The sequence below is a fragment of the Sminthopsis crassicaudata genome, chromosome 2, assembly GCF_048593235.1.
Source record: "Sminthopsis crassicaudata isolate SCR6 chromosome 2, ASM4859323v1, whole genome shotgun sequence".
Classification (NCBI taxonomy): Eukaryota; Metazoa; Chordata; class Mammalia; order Dasyuromorphia; family Dasyuridae; genus Sminthopsis; species Sminthopsis crassicaudata.
In genome coordinates, this window is record NC_133618.1 from 489,374,924 (window position 1) to 489,392,932 (window position 18,009).

The window sequence follows — 18,009 nt, forward strand, 5'->3', positions numbered from 1 at the left end:
CTATCTCAGAGGATGGACATTAAGTCACAAGTGCTTTATAAATCTAAATTTATATAGAAAAGGTCCTTTTTAAAGAGTTTTCTAATCCAGAAATTGTCTTGAAACTTTAGCTCATATAGTATTGCTTGATTTTTTAAATATACTATAGGCTTTTAAAATGTTCTTGTTTCTTTGACCTTAACATGCTAATGAGTGTACACACACACACACACACACACACACACACACACACACACAGAGTACATTTCAAAAATCTTATTCTTCATTTACATTTCTCAGATTAGAAGTTGGGGGTGTTTTCCTAGGAATAAAAGGAAGTTCCCTTTGACTTGCAACAGGAGAACGTACTATCCTAGTGAACATTGAAGCAGAGAGATTTCCCCATATATGGTTTCTTTGGGTGTGAAGATAATTAGGACATCTAGAAAATCCATAGACAAAAACTCATATAAATGTTTTTCTAATAGAAGATGCCAAGAATAGCATTCCTGCCAGCATGTTTCAGAACTGCCAAAATGACTGTGCTGAAGGGATTAAACTTTTTAGCACTGTCATTTGAAAATCTTTGAAAGGAAAATACTGTGGAAATATTCTTCTCTTCTCTTTCCCTCCCCCAACTAAAAGTGACTAATAAAAGTAAAATCTGAAAAGATTTTACTAATGGATAAAGCTAATCGACTGCTGCATGGGACACTGACATTTCATCTGAGTCTGAACCTTCCTCCTTTGCCTGGCATATAGTGTCACTTGCAAAGAGTAGAACAACTAGAAAATAGATATTCTTTTACAAATTGAGTTGGATTTTACTGAATGAGGAGATGAAGAATCAAGGAGAATACTGGTTTTCTGAAGTTTTCCCCCCTGTGTATGGTTTCTTTCAAAGAGGTTAATGTTTGAGATGCTAGAGTGATTCCTCTCTCCTTGGAAAAAAATAATTGTCGTTCCAGTGTCCCACGAGTCAGCCTTGATTATACAAAGTATATACAGACAGTTGAGTAAGAATAGAGTATACTGAACCTTCAACAAATCTATTAGACCCTCTATAGCAAGAAACTTGGAAATGGCAGGAACGAAAAAACAATGGTTTTGTAAACTCTACAAAGGTCAGAAAAAGGCTTTCAGTAAGTATGCAGAGGCTAGAAATCAAATCCCATTTCCTATCATAAGAAACCAGTTGTTTTAGCAGCAGTGGTTAATGTACTGTATGTGAAAGATTTAAGACTAGTTGGAAAGCTTTGCTTCTGTTTTATTAGGCTGCTATTGAAAAGCCAACAGCATAACTTCAACTAGGTGCTTTGAGATTTCTTAATGGGCTGTCAAGGGCAAGACACCAGGTCTGTGCTATACTAGCTCTTTCCTGTACATTAAAACAACAGGGGCCAAATGATCACATACAGAAGTATGAATTACTTGATGCTTTCTCTGTTCCATATGGTCAGCCATGTCTTTGGCAATTAATCATGTACAAAATCAGTTGAGTGCTCTCCGAAGCATTGAAGTCAACATTTAGTTGTACCTGTGCCAGTGGGGGCAGTGGGGTTGCAGGCGTAAAATAGCAGGATGAGGAGCTGCTGGCGCCAAGGCTAGAGCAGCTGGCTTCTATAAACAACACTTTTTTCCTCTCCACCTTTTTTTTTTTTTTTGTATTTGCTTTCCCTGACAAACACAAGCTATTTTTTTTTACCCCAAAATCCAAAGTACAAAAGTTGTCAATTGCAATGCAGATGTCTAGCCTTGTTCCCTGTGACAGCAGACGTAGGCTATGGAGGTTAAATGCCTGCAAGTGGTCAGTTTTCCCCACCGACAGCCATGGGGACCGTCTCTTCCAGTCTGGGTATTCATACATTTCCCCACAAGGCTTTAATAGTGATATAGATATGGCCGGCTTAAGCCTCTATGACACAAATAAGTGAATGGAATTCTAGGATATTACAAATCAAATCCTGAGATGATGTGAAACTTTGAAAAGAACAGCACAATGTTTTGTTAAGGCTACTTTAGGCATATGTTTAAAATCTTATGAGTTAACTAGAATAACATTTGCCTTGACTCACCAGTTACTTCTCCTGACTACATGACAGAGAATGCTAGGAACCCAGAATTTATTTTGTTGACGTCAAGAACTAAAAGGTAAATTGTCTTTCTGCCTGCTGAGTTTCTTTCCCTTGAGAAATTAATAATGTGGGTCTTCAAGTTGAATTGTACCAAATGCCCCTCTCGTTGGGAATAAAAGACTTATTTGTTTGTGGACTTCTGGATTTTATTGTCTTTGGGACTTAGTTTTAATACAATAAGCTTATCTCCCACTTTACTTCTTGGGTTAGTAGGAAGGGGATAAGTAGTGAATTATGAAGACAACTTTTTAAACTAATCCAGTATACCTAATACCCAATGGTTATTTGGTATTATCTCTCAGAGGAGGTCATCTAGGATGTTTCCTCCAATTTAAGAAATGGAGGAAAGAAAGATTCAACATTGTGTAAATGATAGCACCCCTCCCCCAAAAATCTCCTACTCACAGGAGGAGTAGATAAGGCCGGCAGAGGGGCTAAGAGAAATGTTTATTTATTCTTTTGACCTGAGAACTTAAGCATGGTAAAAATCTGAGGTGATGCTCATCCAGTCCATTTTAGGAAATGTTAAGGCATCACTCAGCATTGACTACAGAGGCCCCACAAGACAATAATCTTTCACTAACTATCATTAAATGAAGGAAGACCTAAGGTCGACCTTTCTTTGATGGAACTCTAGCTATAGTAGTAGGTTTTGTGCTTTTCTTTAGGGGGAAAAAGTGCTTCTGCCCTTTTAAAGAGGGGTGGTACTTGTTGGGTTTCTGACAGACCTATGCAGTGTTGATGTGAGGAAATAGCTTTCCTAGCTGATAACATCTTAAAGTGAGTTTCTTCACAAGTTGAACCTTTAGCCCTTGTTATCAGTTGGAGCGTATCTTTGTAATTTGTGTGTGTAGAGGGGAAATAGACTCCTAAAATGAGGCAGACAATATAAGAAGTGATAGAAATGGCACTTTTTCTTTCCCGCAACAAGGGCATTACTTTTTTTTTTTTTTTTTTTTGGTCCCCCTGGGATGTTGAAGTTTATGCCCTTGTACCTTAGAAGGACATTAGCTAGACTTTTGCTGAGGAAGCAGGAACAACAAACAAGACTTTTAGACTACCATCTTGCCTCTATGGCTCTTGGGGAGATAAGTGGTAAATTGGTAAGAGAAGTATGTTTCTGTGGATGTGCCCAAGAAGTCACATCAAGGAATTTTTTTTTAAAAAGCAGTTAAATTAAGATTATAATGAATAACATATTTCCAGATTTTATTCTAAAATGAGCATATTCAACTTCTAGATTGTTTGCCTTGAAAATCTTTCACAGAGTATCCTCAGTCCTGATTGTGTGTGCTGATACTCTAACTAAAATAAAAGAGATATTTTCAATCGACTGCAGTATACGTGGTGTTTCACGTTGTTGATATTTGATGTTTGTTGTTTATATGACTGAATAACAGGTGTTATATCAAGGGAGAAATAGTTGAAGTGATTCATTTTAAATTGATAGATGAGAGGTTACAGATTCATGGCTGAGTGATCGCCTCTCTCTTAGAAAGCTCAGGTTATTGAGGCAGAAGAAACTAAGGCTCTCTGAAAGTTCTTAAGGCACACATAATTTTCCTTCCTCTTTCTCGATTAACCAGACATTAAACAATTGCTAGAGTTTGTGATATAATAGAATATAAAACCTCCTTGAGAGTAGGGTTTCATTCTTTGTATGCCTGTACCTTGTACCTGGGGCCATTAGGTGGTGTACTGGATAGAACACTGGAGGTTTCCTGGAGTCAGGAAGGTCTGACTTAAAATCCTACCTTATTCACCTATTAGTAGTGTGACCCTGGTCACATCACTTAATCTCTGTTTGTTTGTTTCTCATCTGTAAAATGGGGACACACTAGAGAAGTAAATGCAAACCATTCTAGTATCTTTGCCGGAAAACCCCATGGAAAAAAAGCCATGAGGTTATAAAGAGTCAGATACTTCCGAACAGCAACAACAGCTACCACCTAGCACCTGGCCCAGTCTCTGGCACTTAGCAGATACTTAATAAATGTCTGATTGAACACTGAACATGGAATTAAAAGACCTTTATTCCAACTTTGCCTTTGCTCCTTATTAGTTGTATGATCTTATACAAAGCCATCTAACTAGTAAGGATATTATCCTTCATTTCATTTTTAAAGCTTTTTTGTAACTTGTCACCTTCCTATTTTTCAATCTTCTTACATTTTATTCTCCTCCGCATACGTGATTTAGGAATGATGGCTTCCCTGCTGTTCCTTGATACTTAACCTCTCTGAGCCTCAGTTTTTCCATCTGTAAAATGAGTAGATTCCACAGGAGCTCAATAGGAGCTCAATGTTTCTTTGTTCCTCTTTGGTCCGCCCTTTTGTTAATTTTCCTATTATTGTCTTAGGCACACCATCCTCCCACTTATCCAGGCTTACAACCTAGTTGTCATCCTCAACTCCTCATTTTTCCATCTTCCTCCCCTGCCTCATCCCTTTTCCAATCAGTTACCAAGTTCCATTCATTTTACTTTTATCATATCTTTTATGTCTCCTTTTGTCCTCTGACACTGCTCCCACCTTGGTACAGACCCTGCTCACCTCATGCCTGAAATATTGAAATGGCCTGCTGGTTTGGTTTCCCTCAATACTCCAAATAATCCTCCCCTCCCCCTATCAGAATTGATCTTCCTAAAGGACATGTCTGACCACCCCACATACTGCCCCTCCAGTTTAATAAATTGCATTAACTCTGACCACCCCACATACTGCCCCTCCAGTTTAATAAATTGCATTAACTCTGACCACCCCACATACTGCCCCTCCAGTTTAATAAATTGCATTAACTCCCCATTACCTCCAAAATCAAATATAAAATCCTTGTTTGGCTTTCAAAGCCCTTCATTACCCAACCCTTTCTTATTTTTTTCATATTCTGTTAATTCAGAGATACCAACATTCCTACTATTCATCATATAAGACACTCCATCTCCCAACTTTGGAAATTCTCACTGACCGTCCTCCATGTCTGGAATTCTCTCCCTCTTCATCTCAATATTTGGCCTTCACTGGTTTCCTTCAAATTTCAGGTAAAATCTTACTTTCTGTATATAAGAAGCCTTTTGCTATCCTCATTAATGCTAGTATGCGTCTTCTATACTCATCCTAAAATTATCTGTATAACCTTTATTTTTGATAAGTTAATTTTCTTATTCCTACAAAAGTTTCCATTTTAACATGTTTTCTTTGATACAAATCCTTAGTTTTTCCTCCCCAATTTAAAAAATATTTTTATTTAAAATTTTGAGTTCTAAATTCTATTCCTCTACTAACTTGAGACAGTAAACAATCAGATATTACACATGTATAATTATGTAAAACATGTTCATATTAGTCATTTGTACAAGAAAATTCAAATAAAAGAAAAAATGAAAGTAAGAAAGTGAAAAACAATGCTTCAGACTGATTTCAGTCAATATTAGTTCTTTCTTTGGTGGTGGATAGTATGCTTCATCATTACTCCTTTAGGATTGTATCATATCATTGTATTGCAGAGAATAGCTAAATCATTCATAATTCTTCATTGAACAGTATTGTGTACAATTCACTCCTGGTTCTGTTTATTTCATTGTGCATCAGTTCATGTAAATATTTCCAGGTTTTTCTACAATCATCCTGCTTTTGATTAAATGTCATTTCTTATAGCACAATAATATCGTATTACAATCATTTACTACAGCTTGTTTAGCCATTCCTCAATTGATGGGCATCCCTTTGATTTCCCATTTATTTTTGCACAAACAGGTCCTTTTCCATTTTTTTCCTGTTTTTTGATATCTTTGGGATATAAACCTAGTAATGGTTTTATAGCCTTTTGGACATAATTGCAAATTGCTCTCCAGAATGGTTGGACCAGTTTACAAACTCTAGCAACAGTGCATTAGTGTTCCAGTTTTCTCATATCTCCTCTAATATCCAAGGTTTTCCATTTTTGTCCTGTGAGCCACTTTGATAGAGGTGAACTGGTAACTAAGGGTTATTTTAATTTGCATTTCTAGTGATTTAGAGCATGTTTTCATATGACTATAGGTGGTTTTGATTTTCTTTGCCTGAAAATTGCCTGTTCATATCCTTTGATTATTTATCAACTGTGGAATTACTTGTATTTTTATAAATTTGATTCAAGTCTCTATATATTTGAGAAACAAGGCTTTTATCAATGATAATTGTTACAAATTCTTCCCCCAGTTTTCTGCTTTTCTTATAAATTTGATTGCATTGATTTTGTTTGTGTAAGAACTTTTCAATTTAATTTAATCAAAATTATCTATTTTACATTTTGTAATGTTCTCTTTATCTTCTTTGGACCTGGGTTCTTCTATTATTCATAAATCTGACAGATAAAAGTTTCTATGCTCTTTTGGTTTGCTTATTGTATCACCCTTTTATGTGTAAATCACGTATCTCATCTTGGTACACAGTGTGAGTTGATGGTATATTATATTTAGTATCTGCCATACTGTTTTTCAGTTCTCCCAGAAGTTTTTGTCAAATAATGAGTTTATTATTACAAAAGTTTGGATCTTTGGTTTATCATATGCTAGATTACTATGGTCATTTGCTATCATGTAATTTGTATTATATATCTTTTTTATTTAGTTGTTTGCATATATGTTATCTTCACCGTTCATTTTTGAGCTCCTTGAGAACAGAGATAATCTTTTAGTTTTTTGTTTTTTTTTAATATCCCCAGCTCTTGTCAAAGTTCCCAACATATAATAGAATCTTACTAAATATTTGTTGACTTGAATTAGAGCACAATAGAATTTTAGACCTGGAAAAACTAGACATCATCTCATTTAATCCTTTCATTTTATTGATGAGGAAATTGAGACCCAGAGAAGGAAAGGAACTATATTAGCATTCTACAGGTAATAATTGGTAGTAAGTTATTTTGAATTGTTTTTTATAACCAATTTATCAGCCACATAAGAAAATTGGCATCATTTTCTGAATTCAAAACTAGGTATTCTGACTCCAAAAATAGAATTCTTTCTACAGCTGTAATCCCATCAGATCTATCATTCCAATGTTCAGTTCTGATTAAAGATCTCAGTTCAGATTAGAAAGAACATTGATTAGAATTAGAGTGGAAAAGGAATGGTGAATGGCTTTGAACCTATGTCCCAAAGTCCTTTACAACTGAAATTCAGTGATTCTTTTAAAATATATAAATGTATAGACTCCAAAAGTATTGTAATATATTATCTTTGAAGTTACATCTTATTTCAAAAATATTGCCATTGTCAAAAATATCTTTGGAATTTGAAAATTTATTTTGGAATTGCTTTTTATAGCTACTTATGAGCCACACAAGGAAATTCATATCATTCATACTTTATAATCAAAACAGCTTTTTTGTAATTAAAAATATTACTTGGCTTGATCACCTGTTTTTACCAGTTTCTTACTGGAATCTTGATTATTTTTCTCAGATTCCAAAAGTCAAAGCCATTGTCAAGTATTTTATATCATTGAAGAATTTTTTAAACTATATGCTTCAGGCCCTTTATGCATCTGGATAGTGTCTGCTTTATAATTCTTCTGATAGTATCATAGTTTAACATGGTATATCACTCCCAGTTGTCTAAATGAACTGAGACATTTAAAAGTTGCTTGTGCTCCAAGTTCTTGATAATATACAGGTTGAGGTATTTGAGTTTTTAAAATTTTTCTTTTGAAGAATAGAATACTTAAGTGACATTCTTGTTGCATTGTCACAGTTACAGAGTCAAGGAGATTTAGTTTGAGATGAAACTGAAGGAGAGAATGTTATTCGTTCCAACCTGCTCCTTGTGGATTGTGGCTTGAGGTTTGTCAGTATTTCCATGCTCCCCCCTAGGTTTTGAACTCAGTCAGAAAGTTACTATGATATGAAACTTAACCTACAAATTATTTATCTCAACAATGCTGTATACTTTCCCCAAGTTTTGAGATCAAGCTATGTTTTAGGCTCTGGAAGGAGTGAGGATATGTTGATATTTTCAGATTTATGATTCTCTTGAGACAGCCCTGTCATTCACACTGCTGCTCATGGGTAAATAGCCTATTAATCTTTCCTAGGTGAAGTCAAGTTTGGAGGAGATGACACTCTTAAGAAGAGGAAAATATCACCATTAACTGCCTTTGGAAAACATATTGTTTTGGCAATCCAAAGTCTGCTTTGGTGTCTTTAGTTCTTTTCATCCTAAATTTAAAAAGAGTATGGGTGCTGACTTCAACTTAGATATCATATTTTAGGATCTATAGGGTTGTTCCCAACTCACCCTTCTTTTGTTGTTGTTGTTGTTAATGTTTTCTCATTGCAACCATGGCTGTTTCCTTCATTCTATGATCTCTCCCCCTGTCTCTCATTTTTATATATTGGATGCATTAAGTTGGATGTAACTTTCAATATATTCTAGGCATGGACTTGAAAAGTTGTAGATAAATGAAAATTATAGAATGTGAATTATGTGAATAATATTGTTTGAATAATCTCTTACCCTTAGTTGGTTTGGGGAATTTATATAGTTTTTATTCTTTAATATATCAGAATTTCTTAAAGTAAAAGCACATATGAATATCTTTTTTCATCTGGAGTACTTCTTTTTCATTTTTTTTCTTATATCTATCCATTTATTTTTCCTGAATCTCAGAAAAACAAAACAAAACCCTGTTTCCAGGGTTTCCCTGAAACAAAGAATGGCTTCTAAATAATGTGAAGGACAAAAAATGTTTTCTAGATGCTGGGAATGAGTCTTTTTTTCTTTTATTGTTTTTAGGTTACTGTCTATAATAATTTGTAGACTTTTAATGCAGCCATGCCAGTTGGGATGGAACAACAGGGCCTAGAATCTAAAAACAACAAGGCTGTGGGTAGCTAGGACATATAATAAAAATTATAAAGATAATAGGAGTACAATTCATGTAGTCAAGCATGTCATTCTTATGCAGGAAAGTATAGGAGGAAAGGCTATGAATATGGGGAGCTGATGGATTGGGAAAAGATCTTTTGAAAAGTGTTCAAGACTTTTGCAATATCAAGATGAAAAGATAATGAAGTAAATTTTCCTAATAACACAGGTAAATCTAAACCTTTTTTTTTTCCTCCCTGAAAAGTAGAATATATTTGCTAAAGAAATTTTCATTAATGTTAAAAGAATGAGTAATTTTTAAAAAATTATCTCATTCCAAAGAGAAATAATCTGTCTTGTAGTAATATTTTTATGTTCTTAATTGCATTTGTGGGACCCTTCTGATGTATGTATTTGAATCTGTTTCAACATTTTTGGTTTGGGTAAAAAATAATGTGTACTTTCAAACGTGGAGGAAAAGCTAAATAACCTTTTGTTATCCCTTACAGTTCTCATGTTAGGTATACATGAGTTAAGTTATACATAGCCAAGGAAACAGGCTTTTGTTTGTTTGAATACTCTTTGAAACTGGGCCTCATTGGAATTAGACATGCTTTAGATACTTGTTGGTGTCAGCCTTTGAGCAGTGGGATTGCTTGAAGAGGCCATGCAATTTGGTTCTGCAGCCGAGGCCTAAAAATCCTGCTGCCAACCAGTTAAAATGTGTCCAACAGAGCCCTGATGGAAGCCCCCTTGTCATTTGAAGATGAGGCTATAAAGAGATTATGCAGATTGTAAAGAGATTATATAAAACCAGTTGGAAGGGCAAATTATGCTGGGATTTTCATTGTGAAAATATTTTTATGGGTATAAATCAGGGGAGAAAATTACAGAGTACTTAAGACACCAACATGGAGACTTTTTGTTTCTCTAACAGTTATTGTGTTAAGAATATTGCCAAAAGACATGGTTTAAATGTAGAATAACAACTTTCTGACTGTCTTAATTTCTCTTCTTTAGTATATATATATTTGATGCACATATTTTTAAAAGTATATGCTTGAAATAATTGAACACTACTCAAATTTAAAGCTATATTTCTACAGTTTTCTTATTATATTATTGTATATATATTTGTAGAGATCTTAACATGCATATAAACTAAAAGTTTGCAGTTTTGTTGGGGTCAAGTGAAAATGATAATTAGATGAGTACTGAATTTTCTTTCTTGAAGAAAACTTCACTTACCCCTCATTTTAGGTATTTAGGTCTTGACTGTTTAAAGAGACTTTCCCATCTGATTTCCTACAACTAGGCAAAAGTTGTAAATGTAAGTATGTATATGATTAATTCTGAGCATAATTTCTTTCGGTTGCTGTGATCATAGAATAAACAATTCCCCACAAAATTGTTGGTCCTTGTAGCTTTTTATCTGTTTAAAGATGTTTTAAACTTATTTTAAATATGGGTATAATTGTATATGCAGTGGATTTTCAAATCATGAAAATGTCAGTTTGGATATCATATAATCCTTGTGTTTTGTGCACATTTTTATTTCTTAGCAAGATCTTGGTTTGTCTCCCCTACCCCCCAACTAAAGAAAATGAGGGAAGAAAAAAATCATTGGCATGGCTGAGAATAGAAATTAATGATTCAAAGAAGAGAGACAGTGCAGAAAGCCACAGCTGGTAGCAGGAAGTAGAGAGAAAGTCAAAGACTTCTTTTTTAAAAAGGCAAAACAAACAACTCACAGAGAAGCGTACGTGAAAATCATTTCTAATAATTGCTTATGCTCAGCAGCTCAAAGGGAAAAAAAATAGGCATGTGTGTTGAGAAAATGAAAGGGAGAATGCACAATGTGTTACTTAAGGCAATGGAACTTTATAGGTTACCTTATATGCCATGTACATTGATTAAATACCAAATATATGGTGCCCATTTTTGACCATCATTTACTGTATTGATTTGTTAGCAGTGGAACTGTAATAAAAAAAAAAAGCCATTGATTTACTGTCCTTATTTGCTTATGGGCTTTTTTATTAATTTTATGTTTTTCTTCCTCTTTTTCTTTCTTTCTTTTTTTTTTTTTTTTTTTTATCATTTTTCTTAGACAAATGCAGTGCTTTGTGAAATCAGAAAAGAGGGATTGCCCATGGAACAAAAGAATGAAATCATAACAGGTTTACTTGCCTTGCTCACCACACGACAAGAGCTTCGAATGGAATGGTGTATGAGGTTAGACCTCTAATTAAATGCTTTTTGTTTACTGAAGTCTACAAGCAGTATTAGCTGAGGAGCTTTCTTGTTGCTAGCTCAGTTTTTCTCATTGGAGAACCTATGGGGGGAAAAAGTACATTTAAGATGCTTTCTGGAGAAGGTTTTTTCTTTTTGGTATTGGTATTATTAGTGTGGCTTGTGGCACTAGAGTGTAAGAGTGTGTGTGTGTGTGTGTGTGTGTGTGTGTGTGTGTGTGTAAGACAGAGACAGAGAGAGAGAAATTTAATTCTTGACTAATATTTAGCACAGATGTTTACATTCTAAGCATAATGTACCTGATGCTGAAAAGCTAGTTTTACCAACATACTGAAAACTAATATGGAGAGAAGCCTAGGAAATACTTATATGAGTGAATGCTTACAACATTTGATGAAGGATGAATTGCTTGAAAAAATTTCACCTGGTATGTTTTTCCATTTCATCTGTGGGATATTAAATAAGTGCAAATTACCATCAAGTCACCTTATTTTCTTTGCATATAAACTTGACTATGCTTCAGTAACTATGATTTTTGTTGAGTCTTCTACACAAGTTTCTACACAATCAATTTTCCTCCACTTCTGATAATGTATTTTAACATTGGTTTACTCAGTGTACAATTTTAAGAAGGAAAACACATACCTATTCCTCCAAATATCAATTTGTAATGTGGACTTTTTGTTACAAAGAATTTTGAGGTTTTTATATCTCTCTATGCTAGAGAGTAAAAAAAAAAAAGACTATATTTGATGGTTGGAATCTTACTAATCACAGAATACTATGTCTACTAATGAGGTATATCTCTTCATAAACATAATATTCTCAGAACAAAGTTCTGCAATTGATAGTCTATTACAATTGATAGTTCAATTAGTATCAGTTATAAAAAATTAAGAGACTCATCTAAATCACTGAGATATACCATAGCTTCATCAAAAATAGATAATGTCAAATCAACCTTAATTTCTTTTTTGACAGACTACATTAGTAGATTAGGGCACTGTCATAGACATAATTTACCTAGATTTTAGTGAATAATTCAATAAAATCTTTCACACTGTTCTGATGACTACGTGGAGAATTGGGAACTAGAAATAGTACAGTTAGGAAAATTTGGAATTAGTTAAATGGCTGGGCCCAAAGAGTCATTATTGACTCAATATTAATATCTTCCTAGGACACCTGTGCGATGTCTTTAGGATTTGTACTTAACCTTACTCTGTTTAATATTTTTAGTAAAGCTGTAGATAAAGGCATAGATGCTTATCAGATTTTCAGGGGACACAAAGCTGGGATGGATAGCTAACAAATCAGATGACAGTGCCTCAAGATCCAAGAAAAGATTATAATCTTGAACCCAGGACCAAATCAGTGAAAGTTAAATTTAACAGAGGGAATAAATATAAATTTTACATATGCTTCAATAAATAATATTCATAAGTATTATATCAAGGAGATATAGTTAGATAGGAGTGTTTGGAAACAAAACAAAACAGAATAAAACTTAAATTTTCCTGCAACCAAAAAGTACCTATGACCTTAGGCTACATTCAGAGGTCATGTGGCCACTCTGACTACAAATGCTAGTCACTGATAAGCTGGAGAGTTTTTAGATCATGGCAATCAGGGGACAGCTAGGTGGCACAGTGACTAAAGCACTAGCTCTGAAGTCAGGACATCCTGAGCTCCATCCTGATTTCAGACACTTAATACTTCCCAGCTGTGTGAACCTGAGCAAGTCACTTAACCCCAATTGCCTCAGCCAAAAAAAAAAAAAAAAAAAAAAAAAAAGAACATGGCAATCAGGATGACAAAAAGCATCAAAGTCATACCATATTAGAGTTTTGGATGAAGGAACAAAGGATGCTTAGCCTGAAAAAGAAAAGCTTTAGGGGGCAATGTGATAATATGCTCCAAAGAGCTTGAAAGGCAGATTGTCAGGGGGGAAAGGGATTATACTTATTAATTGACTCAAGAAGGTAGAACTAGAAACAATATTTTGATGCTGCAGAGACATCAGGAATGGTCTTGTTTATAGAGCATCGTCTTTAGTAACAAATTGGAATGGGCTACCTTGAAAGGCTCCTTGTTCTGATTTGCTCACTCAGTATTGCTAAGTATGTTAATTAGCACTCACTGTGTGCCAAGCACTTTGTTTTATATTAGGGAAACCAAGACAGAAATGAAACCATGCCTGTCCTAAAGGAGGCTTGCATTTTATTAAGCAGCTGGTGAGGGAGAGGAAAGAGAGAAAGACTATACAAATATAAACATGTGCAACAAATATATGCCCCCCAAAAGGTCAATATATCTTTGGCAGAATAAGGAAGAGTTGCACTAGCAACTAGTGTAATGCTGGAGCAACTGAGGTAAGATTGAGGTTAGAGAGTTATAATTTAATTTATTGGAAAGTAAGTCAGTTGACTGGATAGGACTCTTGTCTCCAGGTATCCAGTATCGAATGTGGGGTATAGAGATTCTTTATAGGGAGTCATAAACAATGACATAATGGGGAGTGGGTAGGTAGGATGAGATGATGGGGAGATACCAGAGATGGGAAGATTATCTGATATTTGATAGGGAAGGATATCTGATATTCTAATAAATTGGGATGGGGAGCAGCATCTGATTTTCTAAAATATAAGATCTTTTATCCTTATCAATTATTCTGATAATCCAGAGGGAAGGGTGGTATGATAGCCTAAGGTTTGGGGCAGAATGACTGAGGTAGGGCAGTTCAAGGAGACTGTGGCATTACGCTAGAAGCGGGTTTTTCTCTGGAGTTCCTTCCAGTAGAATATAAGTTCCTTGATGGGCTACAGATGGTTTTATTTTTGAATTGATATTCCCCACTGCCTAGCATGGTACTTTAATGTCTTAGATGCTTAGTAAATACTTGAATTTGAATTTCAACTCTGAAATTCTTTGCCTCCTGGAACTAACCTAGGCATGATAGTGTTTTCCAAAGAAGGAAACAATCAATAAAGTATTAATGGTATATGAATACCATTCATTTTTATTTCAGAGAGATGGGTGAATCCAGTCAACTTGCAGCAATGAAATAATTTTCTAATTTTTTTAAAACTTGAATTTAAGTTGATTTATTTTTTAATTGGCCTGTTTCAATATTATTATTATTATTTTTTTAAATCAAATGTCAGTTTAGAGAGATCTAGTTCTTCTTTTTGACCCTTTCAGTTCTGGACCTTTCCTTCTACCCTCCCTGATTAAAAGAAAAGATGGGCAAAGAGAAGGAAAAAGAGTGAAGAAAAAAAGGCCTTCTATCACCTTTACCATGTTCTCCCTTTTACCTTAAGAGGAAACAAAGTAAAAAAGTCAGCCTTACATAGAGAAAGCATAAATGTTGAGAATTAATGTCTTTTGGAGAGTGCATTCAGTTTGTTAACAATAATTTCCTAATATACCAAATCACCAGGCTGCATGACAAAAATAGCTTGTTTAAAAGGAGTCTGGTTACAGTGTTTCTGGCTTTTACTTACTACTAACAATTTAATCAGGAGTTGGAGCCAGTGCTGAAGTAGATGTAGTCTAGTCTCTGAAGCAAAAATGTTAAAGTACTTTGTGGCGTTGGGGGCGGGGGGAGTGTGGGGAAGAGTGGGGGAAGAAAAAGCTTAGCAACAGACACTATGCAGGCCTCTTTAAAACTAAACACCTGAAAGAATATTTCAAGAGGGCAGTGTCTTGAGAGCTCAGAAAGTATCCTTAGGGTATTAAATAACTATAATCCTCCCCCCACTCTCCCCACCCCCATCATTTGATGTTTCCCATTCTAGTGACCTATCTAAGAGTCTCATCCATATGAACCACATAAACAGACTGTTACCGTACACCTCCTCCCTTTTTCCCATCAAAGCTTCAGCTGGATGTCTGGAATGAGGCATTGACTATGGTAGCCATCAAGCATGTGGTGGTGAAAGTTATAAAACATCCGCCACACTGCTTGCTGAGCTGCCTAGGTTTTAGAGATCAGCCTATTGTGTACTTTGGAATTACATGAGAAAAATGTGCTTGGACAGGAAATAATTAGCACTTGTCAAAGGGCAAGCAATAGGTTACAGTATTTTACTTTCAACAGGCTATCAGGGGATCAGCTAGATTAGATAATAGAATTTTTTTTTTTCCTCTGGAAGTTAAATACAGATGACTCTAATTACCTTATATTGCACATTAGAGAACTCATTATGAAGAGTACAACTTTGAGAAATATAGGTCAATCAAGTCAAAGCAGCTGGCAGAAATTTTGCTATAGGCTACTGTAATATAACAATTTTGAGTCTGTGGCAGGCTCCTTATGCAATACTGAGATGGGACAGGGTGAGATTGAGGGGCAATGTATTGTCTTCTAGTTTTGTTTTTCAAGGTAGAACTTCTGATATACTCATCAAATATATGTCTTCCAAGCGAGGTACTTTTTGAGCCATTGTTTGGACTTATCCAAAGAGCCTTGAACAGGAAGCACATGTGTCTTGTGGATTTAACTTTTAAGGGAAGCTCTACTCTGCCCGACTGTAAACAATCTAGTTTGTCACTGAGCCATCACTGATCCCAAAGATGCATTTGAGTGATAAGGGTTTCTATCCTCAAGGCTAATAACTCCCCAAACAACTCTCTTCAAATAGGCTTATCAGGGATGTTTATTCACTTATTCAGAGTTGAACAATTCAAAGTATATGGGGGGGGGGGACTGTGAATGTGGGAGAAGTGTTAACAGAAGTGGTCCAGAATTTCTGAAGATTTAGGTTTGTTTATACTGTCTACTAGTGCCTGATGGACAAGTTGTTATAGCTTTTAAAGAGCTAGGCAAGCCCTCAGATCTGACCCCTTCTTGACCTCTGCTTCCCAAAGGTCAGTCTGCAGCTAATAAACTATGAGGTTCTTAAGGTCTACTGTAGGAAGAAACAGAAAAGGAACAGCTGGGAGACTTGTGTGGACTGAGCATCCCAGGGTAGTCTCCTTTAGGGTCATTCTCTGATAATGAAAATGATTACCAAATTATATGGAAGTTTAACTGCAACAGTGAGTGAGAGGAGGGTGGAGCCTAGTGTATTAGGTTTGATAAATGAACTGTGAAGTGGCCCATCTGGCTCTCGACAGCTTTTTTTTTTTTTTTTTTCTCTTTCCCTACCAAGGGGAAACATTTTAAAATAACAGCAGTACATATAGAATCAATGACCCATACAAGGAGCTGGGATAGATTAAGATTTAATGGTGACAGTGAAAGAATTATCATTTGAAAAGGATGACAAAGAAAAGGTACAGTTCACTGTCTGTGTCTGATGTACTCTTACCAACAATTCAGCCCTTTCATTTATATTAAGCAAGCCTAGGCATCTTCCCAAGGCTGCCTTTTATTAACATATTTAGTATTTAAGGTATATTTGAAGTATATATTATGTAAAGATCAAAAAAGATCGTATTCAACCACCATCCTCCAAAGTTGCTGAAAACTTAATGATCACTCTTTAATTAAAAAGAGAAGGGGAATTCATTAGAAAAAAAATAAAAGAAATTTTAAAGTAATACAATCCAAATGGTAAAGTATTGGAAGATGACTGGATGAAAGTCATGGGCTTTTGTATTATTTGCCTTGGATCTGTAAAGAAATATTTTACTTATGCTATATAATTAGTGCCTCTAGTGAATGGAACATAGGCATAGTGATTTGTTATTACGGTTTGTTTCTATTAGGTTATCTCTTGAATTATTCAGGAATATTTCATTATTTTCCATAAAGTAATAATTTTTCTGTGAAGATAGCTACCATTTTCCATGACCACAAAATAAAATTTGTTCATTTATTAAGCTTAAAAAAAACCCTTCTATTGTGAAAGTATTATATAAAGTGCTATATTTCAGCATCATGCAGAAATTGAACAATCAGTATAAGGATGAAACAAGGGGGAGTATTCGGGAAATTCCCCATAAAATGCCATAAAGGAAAAATCTGTTATTTCAACCTGAAATTGAGAGAGATACTGAGTCACTGGGGGAAATATAGAGCTGTAGTTGAAAATCAAGAGTCCTTCTTTCTCTTAAAGCTTGTTATACTGTTAGGGTGTCAAGTGACTTTTGATAGTGCTAATGCCTGCTTTCCAAAATAACTTTCACACAGACAGCAATTGAAAAAAAATTCAAGTTTCATCATGCTTTTACTTAAGGAAATAATTCACTCTAATAGTTCATCTTGTTTTTCACCTTTAATTTTGATTTAGTTAGTAAAAGCATGTGAATTTATAATTATCAGAGGGGCTAAATTTAGGATAATACAGGGAAGGAGACATTTAGGAGTAAACATAACTTTCAAGATTGTGCCTATTGCAAAACTGCCTGAGGGTGCAAGTACCAAAAAGGAAAACATTTGTTAAAGGCCACATGAAGCATGAAATCACAAAAACAGTGCAATCAATTTAAAAAAAACAATATTTTAAAATGGCAGGCCCAAATAGACCATTCTTCTCTTTTTATAATGTGTCTATTATGCCACAAAGATTATCAGAATAGTGGCTTTATTAAGACAATAAGATGTCAAATGAAGCTGTCATAGAGCCTCTCAGTACATTGCATATAGTCCTAGAACCTATCCTGAATGTTGGAGCACTGGGAAGACCTGCTGCCCAACACCACAAAGTGTCAGGAAGAGGCCATCACTGGCCAGTACTCTTTGCCTTCCCTCTTCCCATGGGCTTTTTGATTGCTATCTCATTTGGATGAGATGTTAGTCAACAACTCTATACCTTTAATGAATGGAATATCACCATACCTTACTCTTTG

General features: G+C 35.0%; 1 protein-coding gene across 14 annotated transcripts in view; it reads left to right on the top strand.

The window, feature by feature from the left end:
- Window positions 1-18,009, top strand: part of FTO (FTO alpha-ketoglutarate dependent dioxygenase) — a 458,508-nt gene that overhangs the window by 269,190 nt on the left and 171,309 nt on the right. For 8 of the 14 annotated variants that reach the window (XM_074293425.1, XM_074293417.1, XM_074293416.1 and 5 more), the window contains one exon: window positions 11,072-11,196. The exons of 1 other annotated variant lie outside the window; for it this stretch is intronic. In XM_074293425.1, the coding sequence (XP_074149526.1) occupies window positions 11,072-11,196 (125 nt within the window). Of the gene's footprint in view, window positions 1-5,012; window positions 5,155-9,061; window positions 9,191-11,071; window positions 11,197-18,009 lie in introns of those variants that run through there. 5 more of the 14 variants (XR_012486835.1, XR_012486832.1, XR_012486834.1 and 2 more) reach the window with 2 other exon arrangements.